The following is a 26128-nucleotide window of genomic DNA, read 5'->3' as shown; positions in this document are numbered from 1 at the left end:
TAATTACCATTACTCTTACCAATGCTTTTACCTAACTATTACGATTAGCTTTACCATTGCCAGGACCATTACTACAACCAGCACCTTTCCGTTACCATTATCAATTCTTTTACCTTTATCGTTACCACTGCCATTACCATTACATATTATATTTAGAACGGTGCTACTCGTACTACCTTCATAAGTATTCATTTAAGCCGCCTTTTTGACACACTATGCCAATTTAAATACAAACGTACGTGGATATGTAAATATAAATTCGTCTGTATGTACCAATTTGCTGCGCCTTTACCACCAACTCCCTCCGCCGGTTTTGGGATTTTTTGCTTTGCCACCTATGTATGTATGTATGTGCGTATATCCGACGTCCATGTAGTGATTGTTTCTTTTGTTGTTGTGGCATGTGTTGCGTTTAATAACTGTTAAGGTATCTGTGGTTGGTCTTGTTGTTGTGGCCGCAAAACCGTAACAGTTGTTTTCATACGAAGTGCTATGCCACACGGCGCTCAGTTTCCGACATTCGACATTCGGCGGCGTGGCTGGCAACGCGCTGCTCGTAAATGCCTTTTAATCATAATCACTGTAGCAGCAGCGACATTAACAACAACATCAAATGCTACAATAGCAATAGCAAAAGCAAAATGTTGCATGCGGCTAGTTGCCATCGCAGGCCATTCGTGTAGCGCAAGGCTCTGAGCCAAGAGCTCGCGCGCATACCACGTGCCAATTGCTGGGACGCGTCGGCAGCCGAGACTTGCTGAGTGTCGATTGCAACTGTTGCTGATGTGCTGATTTTGAGTTTGATGTTGTTGTTATTGTTGTTGTCGGAATTGTTAAAACGCACCTTGCCACAATCTGTAAGTGAGTGTAAGCAAAAAATACGAAAACCAAAGGCAGCCTGTTTACTTGGCCAGTCAGTCGGCCACTGAGGTGAATCAAAGGCGCGCACACGCGCAGGGTAAAGCATGAAAAGGATAGCCGAGATAACCACAATTTACCGCAACTTATTTTAGTAGCAGCGACATTTTTGATTTTTTCTTTTCAATTTTTTGTTGCTGCGTTTTTGTTGCGGCATTCTAGGAGGCAGTGCAAACGATTTTTTTCGAAGTAGTGCTTTTAATTCGCTTCTATTTAAACACTCGTATTATGTAATTAAAATAGTTAATGTCTTCATTTTATTCCTCTTCACTTGTTGTGGAGTGCCCACATTTTTATTCTAAATTCCGTATCAATAATACATTCTACTTCAATTGATCGAATGCCTGACGCAACATTTGATTGCAAAGTGCCGCAAATGGATTGATCTCCACCAGCTGGAAAGGATTTTTCATAGAATGAAGTAAATGTCATAAATAAATATGTAATATGGAACGCATACATGTACATATGTAGATATGTAATGCAAGTACCTGTGTTTTGGCAAAACTGCTGCCCAATAGCGCTGCCGCCTCGAAATCTTTACGTGCCGCGTCCAAATTGTTCTGCTTTCTGTAAAGGACACCTCGCTGGCACAGAGCAGTTGATTTAGTACGCGGGAGCTCGATGGCGAGTTCAATCGCTTTGTTGAGATCGGCTAGAGCATCTAGTGAAAAAACGGAAAACAAAGAAAGATGTAGTAAAAGTAACAATGAGCAAAGGTGACTTTGCTGAATGAGACTAGATTTGTTTGTAAGTGAATTCGAATATATAGAGAAATATGTGCCGTTATACAGGGTGGCTGATGAAAGCCGCTACCAAAAAAAATTGAATAACTTTTTTTCTTTTTAAGTTATCTGTTCCATTTTTGTTTTAATTTGCAGATTGATCTTTAAAATTTATTAAAATGGATAACTGGGACACGCAAACAAGAATTTGGATAGTCCGCCGCTATCACGCACTGGAGTCCGTAGTTTTGGTACAGAGAGAGTACAGGCGGATGTTTGGCGGCGATCCCCCGAGCAGATGGACCATAATGAGACTGGTGAATAATTTTGCTGAGCAAGGAACAGTCGCAAGAAGGCCTTATCATCGAAATCCACCAGCTCGGACGGAGGAAACGATCGCTGCTGTAGCTGCAGCTATACAAACAATCCAAGGGTTTCAACAAGAAGCTTATCTGCACAACTTGGTGTCAGCCGACTGTCTTTGCAAACAATAATGCACAAAGATTTAGACTTATTTCCCTACAAAATTCAAATGGTTAACAAACTGAATGCAGCAGACTTGCCGATTCGCTTGGAATTTTGCCAGAAGATCCTGCAAATGGTGGAAGAAGACCAAAACATGTTAAACTGCCTTTTCATGTCTGATGAGGCCCATTTCGATTTAAACGGCAATGTGAACAAACAAAATTGTCGAATATGGAGTACTTCTAACCCACAGATACTCCACGAGACGGAATTACATCCTCTTCGCGTGACAGTGTGGTGTGCGGTTTCTTCACGCTGTATTGTCGGGCCTTATTTTTTTGAAGAAAATGGTCACACCGTTACGGTTACTGGAGACCGTTATTTGAAAATGCTAAAAGAATTTTTCTATCCAGAACTACGCCGAAAGAGAATTCCTTTCAACTCTGTGTGGTTTCAACAAGATGGGGCAACGTCTCACATAGCCCAGACTGTTATGACAGAGTTGCGACGAAAATTTCCCAATAAACTGATTTCAAGAAATTCCGAATTTCGTTGGCCCCCCAGGTCGCCTGACCTTACTGCACCTGACTTTTTCTTGTGGGGTTTATGTAAACAAGAAGTTTATAAAACAAAGCCAACAAATTTGGATGAACTAAAACAATCCATTCGGGCAACAATTGCGGCTATTCCTGTCGCAACTCTCAAAGCAGCAATGAACAACTTTTTACTAAGATGCCGCACTTGTGTCAACGAGCATGGGGGGCATTTAAATTCAAATATTTTTAAAACTAGTTAAGCTACATTTAATAAAATTTAATGACCTTCAACTTGAAAAAAAAAATAAATGAATTCCATACACTAAAAAAAAAGTTATTTGAGTTTCTTAATGTAGCAAAATTCATCAGCCACCCTGTATTATATATTTTTGTAGAATGTGGTCTGAGCATTAACGATTATATTCATTATGCAAGCAGAGCTGCGGATAGGCTTAAGTGAAGCCATTTCTCAGACCAGATCGTCGAAGAAGTTTTTGCTCAGAAATCTGAGAAGCGATTGATTCGCACAAGAAGGGTTACCCATATATATTACATATCCAGTGCACAATTAACATTCTTTTGAGAAGGCAATAAATTGATTCTTGAGACACTCTATAACATCCGTTTTCTTCGATCAAAGTGAATGCTGTAAAATGCTTCGTCTTAACAATAAACACAAAGCGAGCATTCCCTCATGGCTTAATAAATTAACTTGCTTTCCATAACGCTCCTTCCCAGAGAGCAAGACTTTTTACGAGGGTCCTCCTAGCCACAAAGCCCAATATATTTGAAAAATGGTAGTTAGACGCATCATTATGACGTTCGTCTTTTATCTGGGTAAACGACAAGACGAAGCATTCCCGCTCTCCGCAACAAGACTGCATGCAATGCTAGTTTGCACTAAGACGTTCGAAATTACATTAATTGTTCTGATATTTCGGAGCAGTTTGAGAAATTAATTTTATGATTTTTTTTAATAAATAATTAGTGGGAGCGTGTCATTATTCTGTATTACAAAATTCTGGGTGACAAAATTCTGTAAATTGCAAAAAAATTCTGCTTTCTAAAATTCTGCTTTTTCAAAATTCTGCATGTTTAATGCGAAAAATTCTGCTTTATTCAAGTTTTGTGATTTTCGTCATACAAGAAGTAACAAAATAAACTTTTATTCCATAAATATACATATGTATATGTTTAAGCGATAGCAATATTTTAGTTTAGCCAATTACAATATTTTTTGGAATTCTTTTTAAATATGTAGTGTGACTTAATTCATTTCTTTTCTTAATAATTCTTCGCAGCTGTTCGTTTTTTGACGTGATAACGTCTTATAATTCGATTTAGCTGGCTGCACGCACGAAAAAACGTGTCGTTACCTTGCTCATTAGTGTTACCTTGCTCATTTCTCGTTACCTTGCTCATTGCCGTTACCTTGAATGAACTGCAAGCAAAAGCGCGGAACGAACAAAGCAAACGAACGGCAACGTTCGACATCTTGCTCTCTCCTACTTAAGTGAGCGTATATATGTATGTATATGCGCATATGTACATATATAAATTCACGTATTTGTATTTGCATATGCCTTCTTATTGATTATTATTCATTTGATTTACTTGAAGAATTTAAAATAAAACCAAGTTTGTTAATAATACCTGTTGTTTTAATGTTATTATTATTAATTTTTTTATTATATATGAAGGAAAAAATGTATGGTAATATTTACCATATACCTTATAAGATATGTTGTATACTAATATATGTATATAAACATGCATATAAATATACAATTTCGCGAAATTTTCAAAAAGAACAAATCTATATGTAAAGATGCATACAAGTCATATGGACATATCAAATATACGAATCTATTCCGTACGCAAGCAAATGTAAGCTAATGTGCTTGAACTGCAAGCGAGAGCGCGGAACGAACGACAAAGAGCGCAATTGGCCCCCGCGTTCGGCAACGTTCGACATCTGGCTCTGTCCTACTTGAGTGAGCATACATATGTATGTATATGTATGTATATGCGCATTTGTATATAAATTCACATACTTGTATTTGCATATGCCTTCTCCCTGTGTGCATGGTAATGAACCATTTCTCTGTTGAGAATAGGACGATGATAGAAAAAGTAGGAAGTGAAAGGGAGTGTTTCGAGTGTAAAGTGTCTTGAAAAAGGCAAATCGATGATGGTGCCTCTTAGTGTTGTTGACTTATTAACGTCTGATGCACAATCGAAATTGAACATATCTTTCATGAATTTGATAAATGTTTCGTCATTTTTCACGTTTGTGTAAATGTAACTTGAACTATTCCATTGCAATTCCATTTACCTCCTTCTCTATATCCATATAAAATATCTATCAAACAAATAAAATTAAAATTTTGTTTTGAAAATTGCAACCATTCCATCAATATTTTCTTATGACGCTGTCACGTTAAACTATCGTCAGTAAACCGACTTTACAAACAACCTCTTTTTTTTTAGAAGAGTTCTACGCAAAAATACTGTGGATTGCGTAGCCGGAGTTGGACTGATGAAGGTTATTTTTTTGAAGCGCGGCCGAAGGCAGCCCACGCGAAAAGAAGTTTTACGCAAAAATACTGTGGATTCTATCGAAACTGAAGAAAAAATTATTATTATTATTATTATTATTTTTTATTTAATATCTCGAATAATAATAAAAAATAATAATAATAATAAATTAAATAATTACATTACCTCTTTAACATTGTTAACATTATATTTTAATACAGAATTTTGTAATACAGAATTTTGTAATACAGAATTTTGTAATACAGAATTTTGAAAGCAGAATTTTAGAAAGCAGAATTTAAAAAAAGCAGAATTTTAAAAAAGCAGAATTTTAAAAAGCAGACTTTTAAAAAGCAGAATTTTGTTTTTAGACTTTTGTACATACAGAATTTCGACACCAACCCATAATTAGTATCAGGGCAACTAATACCCGTATTTATCACCTGCGATCCATCATTTGGTGACAAAACTATACAATAAACAAATCAGCTCTTCACTAACCCGCGTAACAAATTTTAATGAAAATTAACTGCGCTTGTAATCCCGGCTAGCGCTATTTATTTTGGGCAAGACATTTTTTTTTTAAGTTATGCTACCTTTTATTTAGTTTTTGTTTTTTGTTACATGCCTGGTTTTTCTCCAGAAGTTTTAAGTTTACCCTAGTCAAATTGAAGCTACTCAACGCTAGATGGCTCCTCAGTAAGTTTAATTAAATTGTTGTATTTAGTGCCCAACCGAACAAGTGAACAAAGATGTAGTACACTGCCTGCCAAACTGCGCCGGTTTATAAAGTCATGTTGTAGGAAATGTTTTGCAAGCCACTTGAACAAATCTAGACATTAAGCAAAACAATTTGAGCCGACTTTGCACTTTCTATTAAGTATTACATTTCTGTGGTCTACTGCAATATTAAAAAAAAATAAAAAAAAAAAATTTCCCATGGTTTTTGGCTCGTGCCAAAGTCAGAAGAGTTGTTTTGTCAAAGTTCAGAGAAAAGTGAGTAGACGCATACATAGAAGCTGGACCGTTCTGTAATGCTTTTGATTTTTTTTTTGTTTGTTTTTAAACACATCTCTTACTTAGTGTCAATGGCTTATTACTCTTACTACCAAACACTCACCCTCATCTCGGTTTGCCAGACGCAACGCCTGCGCGCGATTATTATAAACAGAGGCGCGTGTTGGTGCCACGTTGAGCGCTTGTTCAAACACTTGAAGCGCCTCCGACAACTGACCCTCCTCTGCCAATTTGATTGCACTTACTTCGAGAGCTTTGGACTGGTGCACCTCTGCACTGTCTGCTTCGATATCGACCAGATCGGCTCTAGACTCGGGTTGAATTACTTGCGCCACGCTCGAGGTCAGCTCCAAGGGATTAAAAATGGAATCAAGTACTAGTTGGTCGTGTGCACTAAGGCAGTTGCGGGTAAAGTTTTGCGGCATTTCGGGATGCTTTCATATGTCAATTTTATAAAAATTTGCCTGCGATTTGTTTTTTATCACGAAAATACGTTGTTCTCAATGGCTGCTTTGAAGAAAACTGAAAAACGGCTACAGTGTACGTGAAGGCAATAGTTACACAAATTGATTTTGATAAACAAATTAGTTGCTTTGACTCAGCTGAAAAGCCGGTAATGCTAATCAGGCAGCGGAACTGGTTCGAAAGCACGATTTGCCTTTAATGAAAGCAAATGTTTTGATTAGAATTCGTTGAAAATTCAGTGTGAGCAACGCTTCCACGAACTTCCAATGCGTTTTCATGTGGTAATTAGGTAAACATGAGGAAGACGACCAAAAATATTTATTTTTTAAAAACAATTTATTAATTTTTCCCTTTTTAATTTGTTAAGAATAATATCTTTGCTTTCTCATTTTCTTTCTCTTTCTTATTTTGCTTGTTTGTATTTTGCGGTATTTGCTTTTATTTTTACTTTTCTAGTTGTATTTTTTCTGTTGAACTTATGAATGTATGTAAATACCAAGGACAATGTGATTAATCGTAATTTTTGTTATTTGCTTGCATTGTTCCGGATATCTGGTTTTAATTAAATATTAAATAAAATAATTGTAATATCAATTATAGTTATTATCTTTATAATATAATTCGGTAATAGTAAATCAGCACTTTATATGTATATGTATATATGTGTATGTTCAGTTTTATATTATGTTTTTTGTTTTTTGTGTCATTAGTTTTATGTTTACTTCATTGCTATTTTAATGCTTTTTGCTATTTATATACGTTTTGCCACTTCTAATACATTTTCCTATTTAATTAGTAAATATAATATCAGCAATGATTTAATTTAATTTAATTTCAATTTTAACTTTTAAATACAGTTGTTACGAAATTAATTAATTTTTTATATAATTTTTAATTTTTGAGATTTTTAAATATTTAGTTACTTTTACATATGTTTTTTATAATATATACTTTACGCATTTATTACATATTTATATTTATATATATGTACTAATATTTATATTTATGTGTATATTATAATATCTTTTGTTTATAGTTTACATAACTGCAAATTAATAGCTTAAATAATTTTGGTTAAGCTACTGAGTTAGTTATAATTTCAAAACAAAAATTAACTTCAATAAAAAAATGTATTACATTTATCTGAGAGCAGAAAAAAATATAAGGTTCCTTGAATTTCATTTTCACTGCACTTGTTCAATTTTTGTCATCAAATCGCCTTTTCTGTAAATTTGCTTCGAGCCTTGATTTTCCGGAAAAGCTTCATCTTATGGCTCGTGGCTCATTCTTGGCTTTTCCTCTTTTATGATTCAAGCGCTTTAAAAACATATAGCGACGAATAGCTTTGTGTAACAAGTCTCTCGTTTCCATGCCTACTACCTTTCACTGATCTCTGAGCATGACTTATGGGGCCGTTTTCTCATCTCGCCTATAGAGTACGCTTTATTAAGCGAGACGATAAATTATCAAAGAGTGACGACGATTATACGACGCTGAAAACATAGGTTCTCATCCGATCATCGAAATTAAGCAGCGTCGAGCGCGTTTAGTACTTGGATGGGGGACAGTTTGGAAACACCACGTGAAGCCCTGCATTGCCATTGCTCTTTGAGCATATTAGCTTGTAATTTAAATTATAACTTAATCATGAGAATAAATGAATAAATATATTGACAAAGAAAAGTTTGTCAATTCGAAACTAAAGCAAGGCACGAGTAATTTATTTGAAATTAAATTAAATTTTCTTGCAAGCAAAAATTAAAAAAATTAAAATAAAAGTATTAATACTTTAATAAAGCGCTAAAATAATATTAGAAAATAATAATAATGTATCATCGGCCTTAAAAACCTCGCTGTTCGTTCTGTCTTTGCCAAAATTAATAAAGAAGCAAAGCGAATGGGTCTGGTGGTGAACGAGGACAAAACGAAGTACCTTCTGTCATCAAATAAACAGTCGGTGCACTCACGAATCGGCACCCACGTCACTGTAGACAGTTATGTTTTGACGTTGTAAAAGGCTTCGTTTATTTAGAAACCAGCACTAATATCGATATCAATGTCAGCCTTGAAATCCAACGTAGAATCTCTTTTGCCAACAAGTGCTAAGTAGGCAATTGACTAGTAAAATCCCGGGAAACAAAATTAAAACTTTATAAGGCTCTCGTCATGGCTGTCCTATCGTACGGCGCAGATGCTTGCACGATGACAGCATTCGATGAGGCGTCCCTTGGGGTGTTTGAGAGAGAGATTCTGCGGAAGATTTTTGGACCTTTGTACGTTAGCTGCCGCGAGTATCGCAGGCGATGGAACGATGAGCTGTATGAGCTTTACGATGCGTAGACATAGTGCAACGAAGAATGATTCAGCGGCTACGTTGGAGGGGCCATGTCGTCCGAATCGATGCAAACGCTCCGGTTCTGAAAGTATTCGATGCGCGAGAAGCGGTTATCGCGTCAATTAAGAAAAAGAAGAATATCAGAAAAAAAGTAACAAAGGACTAATAATAATTTGCAGCTAAAAGGAATTTAATATTAATTTAAAAAAAAATTAAAAAACTGAAACACTTTTATTTTCAGCAAAAATGTTTTTTTCTATCAAGCTTCACAACTTCGACAAAAAAAAAAACAAAAACCAAATAAATAAATGTAAAAATTACGAGTACATTAAGACGATAGACGATAAACTAGTAAAAGTTATTAATTTTCAGTTTAAACTACAAAAAATGTATGTAGCTACATTTCACATATCGAAACAAAATAATCAATAAAAATAAAAATACTAAAATTAAATAGTTATTAAAATACATTTTTTTTTATTAATTTGCAGTCAAAAATATTTAATGTTTGTATTTTTTGTTGTCTTTTGTACACATACATATCTACAGCATCGCAAGGGTTAAATTTCTGTTTTAAATCATTTTTACTTTACTATACAGCTGCTTTTATTTTACATTAAATATATTAATTTATTATATATTAAGTTTGTTATTGCTCCAGGCTTTCTTTCTACTATTTATGTATATTTAATGTATGCATGCATCTTTTAGCGTCTACATATACTTATATAAATATTTTTTTCTTCATGCAACTAAGTATATATGTATATGTATGTATATACGAATTCGATTTTGTGAATTTTTGTTTGTTTTTATTATTTGCTTTTGCTTTGGTTGTTTTTGTTATGAATAAATGCATTTGCCCATTTAAATATGTATGTATCTTTGTCGTTTATCAATAAAGAGTTTAATTTGTTTTTTGTTGCTTTGTTTTTGCGTTGAGAATTGTTGAGAATTGCTTATATATATTTTTTTTTTTTTAAGAATTGAATAAATTCTTTAGATGTAGCGATTGCATGCCATTTTACATATGTATGTATGTATTTGCTTGCTTATTACATACTTAGTGCTGATGTTGCATATGTATATGTATTTATGTATAAGTAAACATGTACAGTTCTAGCATACAAAGAGCGCTGCATGCCGTACTCCACTACAAATACAAGCGCGCCTTTACATGTCAATATAAGCCAGTTGTATATATATTTGTGTGTATACGCGTCTGTTATACTCCTTTGTTTTTGCTGTATACCGTTTAGTATTTACTTACATAGCTATATTTTTAATCTAATTTTTAAGTAGCTTAGCTTTCCTCAATTTGGTTTTCCTTTACCGTTGGCTTCCTGTGTGTTTTATTATATTTGTAGCTTTTACTCTAAAATATATATATTTTTAATTATATATTTACGTTAGCATAATATTTTACATATGCATGTATGTATAGAAGATATATGTATGTGTATAAGCTAAAATTTACCTCTCACGCATGCGAAATTCTAAGCAGTGCTATTCGTGTCTTCACCATAAATTCCATTCGACTATTTCGAGTTAATTAATAATTTTTGTGCAATTTTCAAAAACTTCACATATTTTCAATATTCCTTCTTTCTTTCTAATTTCGGTATTTTTATAATTTCAAAAATTTAATATCAACCTTTGACTGAGAGAGTTTTCTGCTGACACTCACTTGCCTCTGCCTCAAATGTACATACATACATAACTAACTTAGCTTAATTATCATAGAGAATAACTTCAATGACAATAATTCATAATAATAAGAATAATAATAATTAGCCGTATGAATAGTCAACAAAATTATTCTTAATACCATTTTTTATCTAAATAATTTTTTCTTTGGTAAAACAATCTTACTTTTCCATGTCTTTTGCTTTTCCTTGCTTGCTTTTAGAATTTTCTTGTTTGTAAAATTTCAATATTAAATTTTTTTCCAAAAATTAAAAAAAAAATCGCAATGATTAGGTACTATACAAATATACATATGTCTTACATTACATATGCGATTCCATTTCAATGTCTCCTATTTACAATACTAAATCGCGATGAAAAAGTATTTCATGTTAGGAAATTAGTTAAGCATAAAATACTGCCGATTTTGGGTTATTTTAGGGCTTACGTTAAAGTGATGGGTTTAGGTATCGTTATTTAACTTGTTGTAGGTATCTGATATGGATTTATCTTCTTGAAAGATCAAAAATTATTTTGCGAGTTCAATGTTACATACACAAATTGTACTTGGGCTCTACGCTGGCGTTCGTCCAATAACCGCCATTTTGTATGTAATTTGATTTCGATAAGTGGAGATTTTGAAAGGCCTCCAATATCTTCCGCTTGGAAAAACTTCGTAAAAATTTACTCCAATGCACTTGCAGCGTGAAAAATTTTTCTCAAAATATAATTACACACAAAAATAAAACAGCCAAGCAGTCAAATATTTTCTTCTTATGACATATTAACATAATTAAATGTAAAAAAGTTAAGTTTTGTGCAATATTCTTTGTGAAATTCAAACAAAAGTTAAAAAATTTAGTTTATGTTTAATAATAGAAATTAAAAACAAAATTTTTCTGAAATGTATTATTTGAAATATGTATTTGCTGAAAACTGTACTGAGTATGCGCGACACTTTTTACCGATATTTGCCGATGCCACACACAAGTAAAAGTATCGATATCAAGGCTGTGTGTGTCCTGATGTTGTTCCACAAATGGAGGGACTTACAGTTTTAAGCCAACTCCGAACGGCAAATGGTTTTTTATAAGAAGCTCTTTCATGGCAGAGCAGCTTTTTCACTCGGAGGCTTGCCATTGCCTGCCGTGTGGCGACCGCTATTAGAAAAAACTTTGTCCATCATATTGGTGTTTCATGCACGGAGATTTGAACCTGCGTACTACGAATTCCGAATAGTAGTCACGCATCAACCCATGCGGTTACGCCGACCTGAATTATCCATACCATTAGTAAAACAAGTTAAATAACTAAAATATTAAAACCAAATTGATTTAAATTCATTGATAATTCTGAGGTTAAAATAATGGCTAATGTTTCTAATGCAGGAAGTGGAATTCCACCCCAATTAAGGGAAAGTTTGTTGATAGGATTATGAGAAACTTATTTTTCCACATTTGCTGTAAATTTTTTTAATTCTTTTGTAGCACTTCGCATTTCATCACAAACACACTCAACCAAAACGCATTTACTTTGATTGTTTAGATTTGTTCGATTTCCCAAATTGTGAAATATTGAAATATTTACCGAAATGCTATTTTTCTATTGTTAAAAAATCTATTTTCCCTCTTCTGATAACTTTGTTACGATATCTCTAAAAGCCGAAAATATTTACAAGACGTAAAATAAATGGACAGCAAATTTTTCAAGATTAGTTGGTAGTATTTAACAAGATTAGAGGAGAGGTGGGGTTGTGGGAGTTTTTTGTCACCGCAAACATTGCGCACACATACATATGAGCATGACACACGTGTGTGTGCGTGTGTACTTGCATGCTGACGTCTGCGGTGACATTAAAAGCGCATAAAATTTGGAACAAATTTTTACATGTGGCAAAATGTTGCCAGTTTTTCGTTACGTTACATTTCAATTTTTTCTGATTTTTCAACTAAGAAATACATTTGTCACTAAATTTTTTCAAGTTCGAATTTTTATTTGTGCTACCTTTGTTTTCAAATTTTATTCTGTTTCCTACATAATTTAGCAAAGCGGTTGCATTACAATTAGTTGCGGCTGCAACTAACCCTGTTGTTGGTGTTTAATATTGCTGTTGCTGTTGAGCGTTACCTTTCGCGCCCTGACGGCTGTTTATTTTGCAATTCTCTTATTTAACGATTACGTTTTTGTCTTTTTAGTTACCTTTTTCTAATGCCAATCAACCTCATTTTGTTGCATGTTTTTCTTTTTCTTTGTGCTTTTTGTTTTTTTTGCTTTATTTTTAAGCTTTCAGCTTTCCTCTGCTTTATCTGCCTTTATTCTGCTTTGATGTTTTGCATGCGTTTTTTAAGATGTACGTACGATAATTTTTTTGTTTGCTGTTGATTAATGTATTTAGAGTTTCTAAATTTAGTTTTCAGTTAATGTTTATAACTCGTTTACCAAGTGAGAGATACTTGCAAATACATATTGGTTATTACTTCCTTATGGCTTTTTGCTAAATTGCGCTGTTAGCGAATATTTGCGTTTTTGCGAAATTTGCTTGTTTTTCGTATTTCTTGAAAGTGCAGTGCGTAATTGTACTAAGATTTGTATGTGAATTTTTTATGGTATTTATACTATTTATTTAAGTAGAGGTTTCTAATTGTAACTCTGACTTTGTGCTACAACGCGCCGATTATTATTATTTTAATTCCGGATATCCCTCAGAAATGTTTCATTTCCCGCGTTCCTACTTGCCTATCGTTCGTTTGTATCTTCGTGCAGTCGTTCACGCTAATTATTTTCATTTACTATCAACTATTTTTAGACTATTTGTCCTATTATTTGCTTCACATACTAATAGGGGTTAAGGTGGTGCTTTCTAAGGGGTTTTTGGTTGTGAGTGTGTGGTTCGCTTAATTATTTATTTGTTTTAGTGGGGTTAGGGTGTGTGGTTTATATACTACTACATACATAGATATTATCGACATTGCCTTCCTCCTCGGTCTCTGAGCTTTACTTAAGTAATGTCTTTAGGTGGGTTTTTTTAATAAATATTTGTTTGTTTGCTTTTGTTTTAGCATTGGGATATTTTTTTGCTTCTTCGTTTTATTTATGTATATACCTGTGCAGTTTGCATTTCTTCAACCTTTTTTACCTTGTTTCATTCCAACTATTCGTTATATGCATTGACGTCTTCTCCACAAAATATCCCGCAAAACATTTTCACTTAAGTACAAAAACATACACACCTGTATAAAGCTGCTAGTGTTCACTTCGAACTACATACATACATACAAGTAATCAGACAATATAAAAGTTTGTTCTTCTTCACTGTGCACTGCAGACGGTTGTGTGGGTGCGTATGTCTGTGGGAGGTGTATAAATGTATTTTGTGATTATTTGCAGTGCGTTTGAGTTGTGCCTGGCATTTTCTTGGTTACCAAGGCCAAGTAGCGGATTCATTTGCTGCCCAGTATAGATTGATGCCTAAAAGTATGCTACACTAAATAAGTATGCAATCAATTACCATTGAATAAAATTGAAAATTATTTCAGCGCTCTTTAGGCAATTACTGCGCAGCAAAGCATATCCGTTGTATTTCTGCTTGATTACTCATTGAGAATACAGAGTTTCGAACTAAGTTAGTATACATAGAGTACGAAGCACAAAGTACAAGGAGTTGAAGTGTGCAGTTTAAGTCACACAAATCTACCATATTTTAACATACAAGTACAAACTACAGTTAACTGATACATGTATATAAATATAATTAATCATAGAATATAATTTAGTTTTACATAATTACGCATACATAAGTAATATATAGTTTAGCCTATGGCGTACATTCATAGATAGTAGAGACTAGCGTTGCATATATGAAGAGCACCTACGCTGCAGTAAATAAGTTTCATTTCTTCGTTTAACAAATTTGGGATATTATTTAGAGAGTGTGGAGAAGTACTTGGGTTTTCAGGTTGAGGGTTGTTGTTGTTTTAGTGTACGTTATGCATTTTTTTGTAATTTTTTATTTTTTTAATATTTTTTTTTACTTTTTCGCATATTTTTTCTATTGTATTTGGATTGCATGTTTGTTTTTCTTGTTTCAGTTGCCTCAGTGTTTCAGTATTTTTGTTGGGTTCGTTTGTGAGTTTCGTGTCTGTTTGAGATACTCAATCGTGTAAAAGTGTAAACTGTTATGTTTTGTTCGTGGCAGTGTTTTATTGATACGAATATATTCCAAAGTTTTATATTCAATAAAGCAAAGCGGCACACGGAGCTGGTTTTATACTGAGAAAAAAATTTGTAGAACTTTGGCTGCTCTAAAACCGGTCGATTGTGAACTTTTCAAAATCCGAAATAAATCGAGCCTCAGCTATTGGAATAGCCCGATTGGTATGGTATGGCATATAATCTATACAAATTTTGTAGAAGAAATTTTTTGGTATAACTTCTGAAAAATAGCTACCCGTGTGCATGATTTGAAGCATTTAAAGCATTAGCACTAAAACACTATAAGCATCCAATTGTAAGGCTTCAGGCACAAAAAATCTTTAAAATGAATGTCCACGTTGTTGAGTATCTCTTGTGTGGCTTGTTAGTGTTGTAAAAAAAGAAATGAAAACAAGAATATATTTAGCGAGTGTACAAAAGCTAAAAATTATAACCGTTTGAGCACACAAAACATTTTTTTTTAATTTTTTTGTATATTTTTTTCTATGAAAGAGAGAATTTCGAAGCGATTATCTGAGAGCGTTAGGCATAAAAATTAAAGCGCGTCATTGGAGTGGGAAACTTGAAGTGAAACGAACGGCGGCACTATGCAGTTAGTTTTATTTGTTGGGATGCTATAGGAGTTGTTGCTAGAGTTGGGTTGGCCTATTGCAGTAGGGAATTACAAAATATTTATTTTATGCAGGGAAGTTACAAAGTTTGCACAATTCAAATTTATTTCCTTTTCCTATTTCACGCAGTTGCTATTATTGTATTTTTTACCGTTTTCTAAAATTTTGTTCATTTTGTTATGTTTGTACCATGTTGCTATTGTTGTTGTTGTTATTTTTGTTGTTGTTACTGCATTTGATATTTCAGTTTTCAAGCATTCGATTTTGTTGTTGGTGGTAAATTTCGTTAGCAAAAATTTCTCAAATTCGTACTTGGTTTTAGTATTGTATTTGTTTTTGTTGCATTCTTTTTACTGGTAAACGGAATTATAATTTGTTTTATTGTAATGTGGTTGTTGCTGTTGGTGTTGATGTTGTGTGTGTGCTGATGGCGGTGGGTGTTCATGCTCAGAGTCGCGTTCTCGTTCATAGTCACGTTCTCGTGCGTAATCACGTTCACGTTCATAGTCGCATTGGCGTGCGTCACGTGACATCTCACGCTCCCGTTCGCGTTCGCATTCACGCTCATATTCACGATCTCGTGCAGCATACTCACGCTCGCGTGCATACTCGCGCTCACTTTGGTAATCACGCGATCGCTCGTAAGCATACTCACGTTCGCGCTCCATTTCACGTGCACGATCACGATCTCGATCGCGCTCGCGATTATCTTCACGCTCTCGCTGGCGTTCATGCTCACGCTCTTTCGCGCGATCACGCTCGCGTTGCGAGTCTTTTCGATCGAGATCGCGTCTCTGCTCGTGCGATTGTTGTTGTTGTTGTGGTTTTTGTTGTGTTGTGTGTGATGTTTGGTGACGTTTTGCTGATGATTGACGCTGAAGTTGATGTTGTTGTGATTGCGATTGTGACTGTGACTGTGACTGTAATTGTGATTGTGTGCTGCGTGTTGGAGTGTGTTCCCGAGATGTCGGCGCCGATGCTGTTGGTGTTGTGGTTTTTGTGCTGGCCGCTCTCGTGCGATCGCCTGGTGTCAGTCTTTGTTGTTGATGTGTACTTTTTGTAGGTGTTGTTGTAGTCGCATGTGCTGCCGATGTTGGCGTTGTACGCTGGTGTTGTTGCTGATGCTGCTGCTGTTGTGTTGGACTTTTCGTGTACTTGACGCTCGTCGCATGTGATGCTGTCGCCCCCATTGACGGTTGCGTAGTTTGTGGCGTGTGTGGTGTATGTGTTCTAGTTGTTGTTGCTGCGGCACCGTGTTGTTGTGACGATTGCTGATGCGGCGCCGTCATTGTCGTGCGTTGTGTCGCCGATGTTGAATGATGAGATGGATTGATGGATTTAATGTTGAGTGGCAGTGGCGGTGGATTTTTAGCTTTTGTTAATGGTATTGGTGTTGGCATTGGTTTTGGCGTTGTCGTTAAATCGATCCCCCATTCGAAAAGGAACTCGAGTTTTTGTCGTTCCAGAGGGTCGTCATTAGCCGGCAGGGCAAGCAAATGTTAGGCTTCTAAAAAGATAAGCGCTGTTGGTTTTGGTTCCAGATTCGACTTCTTCGCTTCGACAACTAAGAAGGTTATGTCAGCCTTTTCACGATTCGAAAAGCATTCGGCTATTAGGCGAGCAACCTCCTACGTATGAAGAGATGATTGAACAAAGACGAAATGCAAAAGAAATACATAAGTGAAAGCGACCAAACATACCTGATGATGTAGGCCTTCGACCTTATTGCCGTCCACTTCCAGTATCAGTTGCCCGACTTCTAGTCCGCCCGCTTCATATGCGGCACCATTTTCCTGAATAACAAACGTTTGCATATTAATTAGTTTAGTACTCCTGAAGGCATACATAGATGTCGCAAATGAATGACTCACATGGATATTTATTATCCTAGGAAGCGGGTGTTTTGTGTTAGCACCACCTTCGATAGCAATACCTAAAATTGGTTTAGTTTTCTTAACAGTAATGTGTAAGTTGCCTCTATGATCAGGTACGACGTTTGGATTGTGTTCATGTGTTTGTTCAGTCGTTGAACCATTCTGCTCCGCTGAAAGGCGTTGCATGGACTGGAAATTTGCAAAAACGGAAAGAGAACAACAACAACGGAAATATTTTATAATGATGGATTTGTGCATTGCTGTGCGCTTATTTTGAGTTTATTATGCATTTTTTGTATAAAGCGAACTATGCATCTACTCGGTAAGGGTATTGGATGCCGTTGAAAATAGGTCAGGCTCCAACCACATTTATTTACAAAATTTATTTTAACAACAAATAAGGCGGACCGTGTTCCATTCCCTTTAGACTGCTAGGGACTCAGAACAAAAAATTGGTAAAAACTCATACTTTTTTTAAGTTTAGAACAAAGATTTAAAAATTAGTGATGAAATTCTTTGACCCTGCCTTACATCCGATTTGTGGTGTGCGTCTTGATGTTGTTCCACAAATGGAGGGGCCTACAGTTTTAAGCCGACTCCGAACGACAGATGATTTTACAAGGAGTCGACGAAAGTCTGAATACTGCACATTCTTGGAGTTACTCTTACTTAAGCCTCTCCGTATTTCAAATCGGACAGAGCTACAGAATTGGATAGCGTCGACGAAACACAGCTTGTAGAGGTTCAATAGTTGTATAAGGTATAAACAGATCGTGATGGTGAAAAATAGCTCCTCATTAAGATGGTTAGGCGTCTTATCCAACATCAGCAGGAATTTAAAAATACAATTCACATCTTAAAGTATTCAGATATTTCACAACCCCGTAACTACGATCTTAAATTTCTATACAGATGGCTCCGAGCTAGACGATTTGGCTATGGAGTATTTTCGAAGGCATTAAGATTTGAACTATCCGTTCGACAAGCAGACTACTGCAGCGTCTATCAGGCAGAAGTTCTAACTACAAAAAAGTGATTACGTATCTAAATACCCAGGCCGTAACAAAAACGACTGACTATAAATATGTTCTTGGGTAGCCAGTCGGCCATTAAGTCGATGACTGCGGCTATACTAAGATCAGAGTACTAGCCCTAAATTATATTATAAGTTGTGTCGTACATAAGGTCAGTCTTATTTGGGTTCGGGGCACAGAGATATTGAGGAAAAGCCAATGAGTTAGCCAGGAAAAGTACTGCTCAATGGTGGATATCTATGGCCATGAGCAAATTAATAATTAAGAATAACATTTTTCAAGAGGCCCATAGGGCATGGGCATAACAGCTAGGCTGCTAATTTTCCCTTCAAGAAACGATATCTCGAAGGACGAAGACATTCCTTGAGAATAGTAATTTTGTCCCATGAATATTGTAGAAGTTGTAGAGATGGGGAAGGGGAAGAAACAGGTGAACACTTCATTTGTCATTGTCCAGCCTTAGCTGAAATAAGAGCAGGTTTTCTAGGTAAATATTTTTCCAATTCTCTTTCGGAACTGTCTGGTGTAGGACAATGCTGCGCTTCATAAGAACCACAAAATGGTCGACGAAGAAAAATAAATGAGGTTCCCGTGTCGCATATGGCATCGCAACGGACCTGTAAGGTCTAAGTGAGTTGGTCGTCAAGACCAACTACCACCATAACCTAACCTTACCCAAGTACATTCTCTAGCTGGACATATACTGATTGAGAGTCCAATCGACTATAGATTAGTTCGGGACAGCAAATATATTCAAATAAATAAAAGCAAAGTAAGCTTCGACAACACATAAAAATAAAAATACGATAAATAAAATATTTATTATTCAATAGAGAAGAACTTGTTGGACCTTTTAGCTATCAATATACTCCAAGAAGTTTAGAAAATGTATTTAGTATGCCTGCGAGTGCACATTTTCAGAAAATTGGGTGACAGAGTGACGAGGCATTACTGTTGTTCCAAAGAAGTAGGTCTAAAAGTAATCAGCGAAGGCAAATCACGAGATAGATAACGAATTGTATCACATTTATTATAGATCTTGCGTAACTGGCGCCTAATAAAAGGCTTCTGATAATAAATGAAATTGTTTTGTCTGAAAATACTTTCATCAGGCCCTAGGCGTACTAAGGGCAGTTAAGCACTTTTGCTCCATTAAAACGGCTGTGCAGATTTTGAAAAAGTTCCATCAGCCTCATTTCAAATTTGGTGTTGATTGTTTCTTTTTATAAATTGTAGGTGTAGCAGTGTGTGGATATCCTTGTTAGAAATAAGTAAAAATAAGTAGTTAGACAAAATAATAAAACTAGTTAGTAAGACTGAGATATTGACTAACTAATATAGGTGAGAGTTTTCTAGTTGGTTAATTAAATTAGCAGGCAGCAAAATTGGTAACTAAGGAATATATTTGTATAATCATAATAACAGGGTGTTTATTTTTGAACATCAACAAAAATTTATATAATATTTAGACAAGCGTAGCCGATTTCAATGCCAACAAAAATTTACGAAAACCATATTGAAGAATGCAGTGAACGAAATTATTGAATAAATTTCTGAAAATCATTTGAAAATATTCGGATGCAAAATTAGTGAGTTGTGTTAGAAAGAGTGAAGGCGGCAGGAAGAGAGAGATAGAGAGAGAGAGCGCGCGAAATGTAGTCTTTGAATGACGTTTGGCTGCGGATGAGTCTATGATTGGCTGACTAAACGATTGAGAATTGTATGGAAAAAAATTTCGTTTTTTTTAATTTGTGTGAGTTATGTAGTGAGTGCCGTGTGAGTTCATATTTTGAAAATGTGATTTGTTGCCATCTCTCACATAGCAGTTAATTAAAAATGATTTCGTCTTTAAATAAAAATATATGTTTTTTTAATTTTCACTACTCAAAGCTTCGAATGTTTGCAAATTTTCATTAATTTTTTTTCGATTGTGGCTGCTCAAAGCATCGAGTATTTGCAAATTTTCCTTCATTTTTTTTTTAATTTTCGCTGCTCAAAGCTTCGAATGTTTGCAAATTTTCTCTCATATTCACTTAAAATTTATACTAATTTTATTATTTGAAAATAAAGTAAGTTTTCGCTTAACATTTAACTTTCTTACCACGCCTCTGGCATGCCAGCACTCACCTGATGCCTGCGTACACCCTTGTCGCCCAGCAGTGTGCCTCCTTCCTCCTTCATATCGAAACTTCTCGAAAGTTTTGTGGCCAACTCCTATTTTGCGTTTTTGGTTTGTATTTTTTGATTTTCAATATCGAATTGTGTTGGTTGAAGGTTTGGTTTAAATTGCAAATTTTTAGGCCAATTATTGGTTTCGTTTCAAATTTACATTTGTGTTCAAAATTGAGTTGAAGAGTTTTTCGTTTGTGTGTGTGAATTTTTTATGTATGCAAATTGCAGAGTAGGCAAAAATTTGAAGATAAAAAAGTAATAAAGAAATATTTTTGCATAAGAAATGGTGAGTTCAACAAAAAGTGTTCAAGAATAATGCATTTTTTTAGAAACAAATTTTTAAATTTTAATATATTAATTTTTTTTTAATATCTTAAATTTTGTTTTGAACTTTTTGTAAAAATTTGCAGTGGTTTCGAGACTGAAAAATTATTCTTATGTGTTTATTGTAACATATATGTATGTATGTATGCACGTATGTATCTATGCATAAAATGAAATTTTTCGAAAATTCTGTACTACTTGGGCAGAGAAAAAAATATTTTATTTATATACTGAAGAAGCGTTGGCGACGTGGAAATTTACAGCGAAATTTATTCATCGTAAGTTTTTGAATAATAACTTGAAAGTAGCCAAATACGAGAGGGTTGACAGACAGCGAACGGACATCGAATTTAATTGCTTTCTTGAACGAATTATAAAAGTTAAGTTTTTGACACCGTCTACTCAAAAGTAAATTATATATTTTGCGAGTACAACTAAAGAAAGGGTGATAAGAAGTGATATAAAGCGAGCTACGTGTGTGAAGTTAATGAAATTTTTCTTTTATTTAAAGACCTTCATATGGTCATGGTGGTGGTGGTGGTGGTAGTGGTGGTGGAGATGTTGTCGGAGTGACACAGCCCGGACCCAATTAGTACGAAAGATTCCATTTTGATACACCACTTCTAGAGTAACTGCTTTTTATTAGTCGAACCATCTTGATTTGACTATGAATCTGCCTATGTCCTCTATTTTCTTTTCTGCAATTCCTTTCAAGCTAACCGTTGAGAATTCCCCCAGCATTCTGTGTCGTAGAGCACCCAGACTTGGGCACGCACACAGATAGTGAAAACCTGTTTCCCTAGATTCTTCTTGATTTCAGCTTTTGGATCTATCTTCTCGCAAAGGAAAGCGGCCGTTTATTGTTGACATAATTCTAAATATGCCTGCTTGTGGCTTCCTTAACAACTCGTCAGTTCTGGATTTGTTGAAATTGGGCCACGTTTGTTTAGATCTTTTCCATGTATCGGCTATTTAGTTCATCTGTCAACGGCCTGCTTCTGGAATAGGGAGAAGATCTTCCTTTTTGCGCACGCCTTGAGGACAACCAATTTCTATCGCTTTAGATTCGTTATAGGATGCCATCTGTCTTGCCAGTTCATCCAGGTACCCAGATGAGTCATCATTCTCTCGTGCGCGTTAAAGCTTTAAGTTCTTCTTTGCGTTGTCTGAAGATATTTGAATTGGCTATAGGTGACTTTAAGCTAAGATGGCTGCTTGACTATCTGAAAAAACACACACTTCCAATAGTTGTTGTGGATGGTTTCTAAATATCCTGCAAGCGTCTCTTATCCCGAGAACTTCTGCTTGAACAACACTATTCTATTTCTCCAGGCGAAAATATTTGCAGGTTTCGAGGTCGTTCTGCGGCTTATTGGCACATAACTGCGATTTCGGAAATGCCACACACATTTTTTAGCAATTTCAAATCGTTCATAATAAAGTTTTATGCAATATAAACAGATTATGAGAATTTGGAGTATTTGGAGTTCGCTGTAAGGCTGATTATTAGCAAACTAAATTCCTTCTATTTTATTTGAATTAAGCATTTTAAAAAATATTCGCTGGTATTTTAGTGGAATTTCACATTTGAACCTGAAATTCATTGTAGCAAATCTCATACGAATTTGCTGAATTAGTATTTTTCTCTCAGTTCTTTTTTCGCTAATAAACGCACAGTTACGCGTCTCACAAGCGCATGTATATGTAAGGTAAATATTTTTTTCTGCATAATTTTCGTTTGTGATAAATGACGGTGTTGCTGATAAATGATATGCGGACAGTTGCTATCACTTGACTGAAATGAGCTGATGCACGACTAAGCGAGGTGGATGCTAAGCGCAGTAAGTATGTATGTATGTATGCATGTAAGTATTGTGTCGTGCTAATGCAATTTTGTACTTAAGTGAATCTAAAACATTTACTAAACTAAAAGCGCTAACTAAAATTTGGGCTACTTGCTTTATAAACATAACTACAACTACAACTACCAAAAATAGTATTCATAACTCAAACTAGGGTGTCAGATGCCAAAAGGCCGCGTCTAACAAAAAGGGCACACAATCATAAGTGATTAACTAATTTTAAATGTGGAGCAACTAAATCTATTCTAAACGTACACAGATTAGAATGTAGTTAAAAATAATTAATAAAATATTAAATACTAAAAATAAGTAAACACAATGAATATTAGAAATAAATTGTAAAATGCGTTGATGCAAAAGTGATATGTTTTTAACTTTTAATGACTTTTAAAGATTTCAGTTGAGTGGGCCATAATTATTTTCATATTTTTTGCATATGAATCACGACATTTCAGTTCTCTAGTGGAGCTTCTCGATTGACATAAAGGCGAGCAGAGTTGGCTGATGCTAATATAGCCATTGACAGCAAAAATTATGGATTTGGCCTGGTCGCGCCGCCTTAAGCTATCCAGTAGTACCACAATTCCAGTGCGCTTTTCTGATGTTGTCCTCCAAAGAGGTAGCCTTGGAGCTTTGTGTCGCTTGTGAAGAACAGATGTTGCTTATTAAAGATTTTTCAAAGCAGAAATGCACCTGGAAAATTATCATTGCCTATCACAGGCCGGATGCTATGGGAAAACTACTTATTTATTTTTATGACTGAGACTTTTATGGAGGCGTCACTTCATCTTGAGTAGCCAAACGGCGGGTTCCAGGACTCAAAAGTGTGATTTTATATGGTTCTGCTTTTTTTATATTAGAAATTCCTTATTATTTGTGTACCAATTTCGTCCAGATTGTCCTAAATTTGCGACGAACCTTGTTCTCTTCCTTTTTCTTTCTTTCTTATCCATTTTCAAACACCTTGAGAATGCTTTTTTCAATGCTTCTTTTCCTAGAAGGAATCGACTTAGTTGTTCGTGTAGCAAATTTCTGAATTTGAAGTCAGTTCTATTACGTTTACTTTAGCAAAGACAGGCGGTGGACTGCGCAAATTAAAATTTAAAAATGAAGGCCATGGTCATGAGTAGCATTGAGGAGACTTATCGATATTCATAAATCGAGATACAAATTGACCCTTTTTCTTTTATGAGAGAAAACCTTATAGAAATACAGAAAACTCATTGGCCCACGCTAGCTGGGCTTCCCCATCTAACACGAAAGTTCTGATTATGAAAGTTTGGACGTCAACTTGTGAACTGCTCTATCGAAAGCTCTGTTAAAAAAGTAAGTAGCTGGCATGACTTGACTGTCCATTAAGAAATCGCATCGCAACTAGGCAAACAGTTTATGCTCCTGATGCAAAAAAAAAAATAATAATAGCAATAAACATATTTGTCATTCTCTCATTTATTCACTTCAAGTAATGGAATAAAGAAACTGCTGAGAACTGAGTGAAATGCTTAAACGAAATGTCAGAAGTCTTTAGTTTGTATTATTTCAAAATAAATGGAATCCTTTTTTAAATTAATTTAATATTTTTACACATTTTACTTGCAGCAGAAATTAATTATGGCCTAACTCGCGAAGCAAAGTTGTTCACTCCGCGTTTTGTAGTCTACAAACCAATGTCGCTTAAGTAATTCCGGTAATTTTGGGTGACTCATGCTGAACTGTGCAATTATATTTTTCAAGCTGTCGAGTGTTTTAATTAATTACAACATAGTTACGTATGCAACGTGATTTTTTAGTTTGCAATAATGGCGCATAAATTGATTAAATTCTTTTTATTTTATAAGAATACAACTTTTTTAATACTTACATTCGTTTGCATATTTTATGAAATATTTTTTTTTTTTACTTTTAAGAGTTAATAAAATGGGAAATGGTATGGAATGGAGTGGATTGGAACACCACAAAAACAAAAGAAAAATTAATAATAATAATAAGAAGGCAGATGTTTATGTGTATGTAGATGAGATAGACAGAGGTGTCTGTGTGTTGGTGCGTGGACATGAGTCATGGAGGCGGAGAAATAAAAAATTTATATGCACATAATATGAATGTATGTATGCACGAATGCAGCGATGTATGCATGGAGCGTGGCTTGTGGCTTATGGCTGTGTACGGTTTGTAAATTTGTGCTTGTGCACATTTTGAAATTGTAAGCAAGCAGCGAATGTTCAAACAAAAGATTTAAGAAACAAACTTGCGGTGGGTGTGTATGAGTGTAAGGACATAGAGGATGGATGTTGTAGGCGTTTCAGTTGACAAACTCTATTACAAACAAGCCTACAAACAGTTTACACTTTGCTAACGACAGTGCAAGTTAGACAATTAACAATTCTTTGAGGTTTTTTTAAGAATATTTGAAGGGTAAATGCAGTGCAACAAATCAATGCAACAATACGATATAATTATTAATTTTACGCAATTAACGGTACTCAATTCAGATTAGATTTAGTTCAACATTCGTGTTAAGTTAATTGATTAATTAAGTTGAGTTAAGTTAAGTTAGGTTAAGTTTAATATGTGTTAATAGTCATTGCAGGCGAATAAGAATTTATAAGTTTGTTTATATTTGTGGATTTTAATAAATTTCTTGTTTGTTTGTTTGTATTTGTTGTTGCTGGTTGCAAAAGGAAAAAATGGGAAATGAAAAATACAATTGCACTTACAAGAGGCCGTCCCCAATACCATGATTTGACACGTTGTGTTAAACCACCCAAATGTGAACGTAGTCCATCTAAGTAGCCACCCTGAAAATGCACAATGAATAAACGAGAAAAAAGAAAAAACAAACACACATATTTTTTTGGTTGATTTGGTTGATTTTTGTTGGATTGGTTGATTTGATCGATTGCAAAATTTCATTCAGCATTTATTACGGTTGATTGGTTTCGAGTAGGATGTTTTTTTTTTTTAAATTTGGTTTTATGCAATTATTTCATTTCGGTCGAATTGGGAGTGGGAAATCATAAGTTAAGGTATGAAAGAGGAAAGAAAGAAAATGCATAAGAATTAAAAAACGAAATTGAACAAATTGAGAGAGATTTAACGATTCTTGTATTTTTTTATTTAATTTTTTTTTTTTTGGTTTGCTTGTTTTAGATTTTTACTAACATAATTTTAAGGTTTATTCGTACCAATACTAAAGTTAATACTAAATAAACTATATAGAGTCTAAGTTAGAAGGTAGTAGTAAGTAAATAGCATAAGTAAGTACTAACAGAGGTATTAATCACAGTTTCATGTATGTATGTATGTATGTATATCTATATGTATATATAAATTAAATAGCAGGTAATCAAAGAC

General features: G+C 34.7%; 3 protein-coding genes across 3 annotated transcripts; all 3 read right to left on the bottom strand.

Moving 5' to 3' along the window:
* Positions 1 to 1144: 1144 nt before the first annotated feature.
* Positions 1145 to 6730, bottom strand: LOC129240126 (tetratricopeptide repeat protein 36 homolog). Its single transcript, XM_054875661.1, has 3 exons — positions 6303 to 6730; positions 1410 to 1582; positions 1145 to 1313 (listed from the first exon to the last, which is right to left on the bottom strand). Exons 1-3 carry the CDS (start codon positions 6622 to 6624, stop codon positions 1242 to 1244), a joined length of 567 nt encoding a protein of 188 aa, XP_054731636.1. The 5' UTR covers positions 6625 to 6730; the 3' UTR covers positions 1145 to 1241.
* A 954-nt stretch (positions 6731 to 7684) lies between these two features.
* Positions 7685 to 17007, bottom strand: LOC129240125 (serine/threonine-protein kinase fray2-like). Its single transcript, XM_054875659.1, has 2 exons — positions 15698 to 17007; positions 7685 to 9081 (listed from the first exon to the last, which is right to left on the bottom strand). The coding sequence occupies exon 1, from the start codon at positions 16906 to 16908 to the stop codon at positions 15859 to 15861; it is 1050 nt and encodes a 349-aa protein (XP_054731634.1). The 5' UTR covers positions 16909 to 17007; the 3' UTR covers positions 7685 to 9081; positions 15698 to 15858.
* Positions 16914 to 25569, bottom strand: LOC129240127 (whirlin-like). Its single transcript, XM_054875662.1, has 5 exons — positions 25492 to 25569; positions 20544 to 20630; positions 17380 to 17571; positions 17209 to 17301; positions 16914 to 17136 (listed from the first exon to the last, which is right to left on the bottom strand). Exons 2-5 carry the CDS (start codon positions 20595 to 20597, stop codon positions 17008 to 17010), a joined length of 468 nt encoding a protein of 155 aa, XP_054731637.1. The 5' UTR covers positions 20598 to 20630; positions 25492 to 25569; the 3' UTR covers positions 16914 to 17007.
* Positions 25570 to 26128: the final 559 nt, after the last annotated feature.

The sequence above is a fragment of the Anastrepha obliqua genome, chromosome 3, assembly GCF_027943255.1.
Source record: "Anastrepha obliqua isolate idAnaObli1 chromosome 3, idAnaObli1_1.0, whole genome shotgun sequence".
NCBI lineage: Eukaryota > Metazoa > Arthropoda > Insecta > Diptera > Tephritidae > Anastrepha > Anastrepha obliqua.
Note: the sequence above shows the minus strand (reverse complement) of the source record. Positions and strands in the feature narration are given on the sequence as shown.

Coding starts and splice junctions, on each gene's coding strand:
- LOC129240126 (XM_054875661.1), bottom strand. CDS start 6,624: ATGCCGCAAAACTTTACCCGCAACTGCCTTAGTGCACACGACCAACTA. Junction 1,583..6,302: donor TCTGGCAAACCGAGATGAGG/GTGAGTGTTTGG, acceptor TTTTTTCACTAG/ATGCTCTAGCCGATCTCAAC. Junction 1,314..1,409: donor GCAGTTTTGCCAAAACACAG/GTACTTGCATTA, acceptor AATCCTTTCCAG/CTGGTGGAGATCAATCCATT.
- LOC129240125 (XM_054875659.1), bottom strand. CDS start 16,908: ATGCCAACACCAATACCATTAACAAAAGCTAAAAATCCACCGCCACTG.
- LOC129240127 (XM_054875662.1), bottom strand. CDS start 20,597: ATGAAGGAGGAAGGAGGCACACTGCTGGGCGACAAGGGTGTACGCAGG. Junction 17,572..20,543: donor AGGGTGTACGCAGGCATCAG/GTGAGTGCTGGC, acceptor GCAAATTTCCAG/TCCATGCAACGCCTTTCAGC. Junction 17,137..17,208: donor TCGAAGGCCTACATCATCAG/GTATGTTTGGTC, acceptor CTTCATACGTAG/GAGGTTGCTCGCCTAATAGC.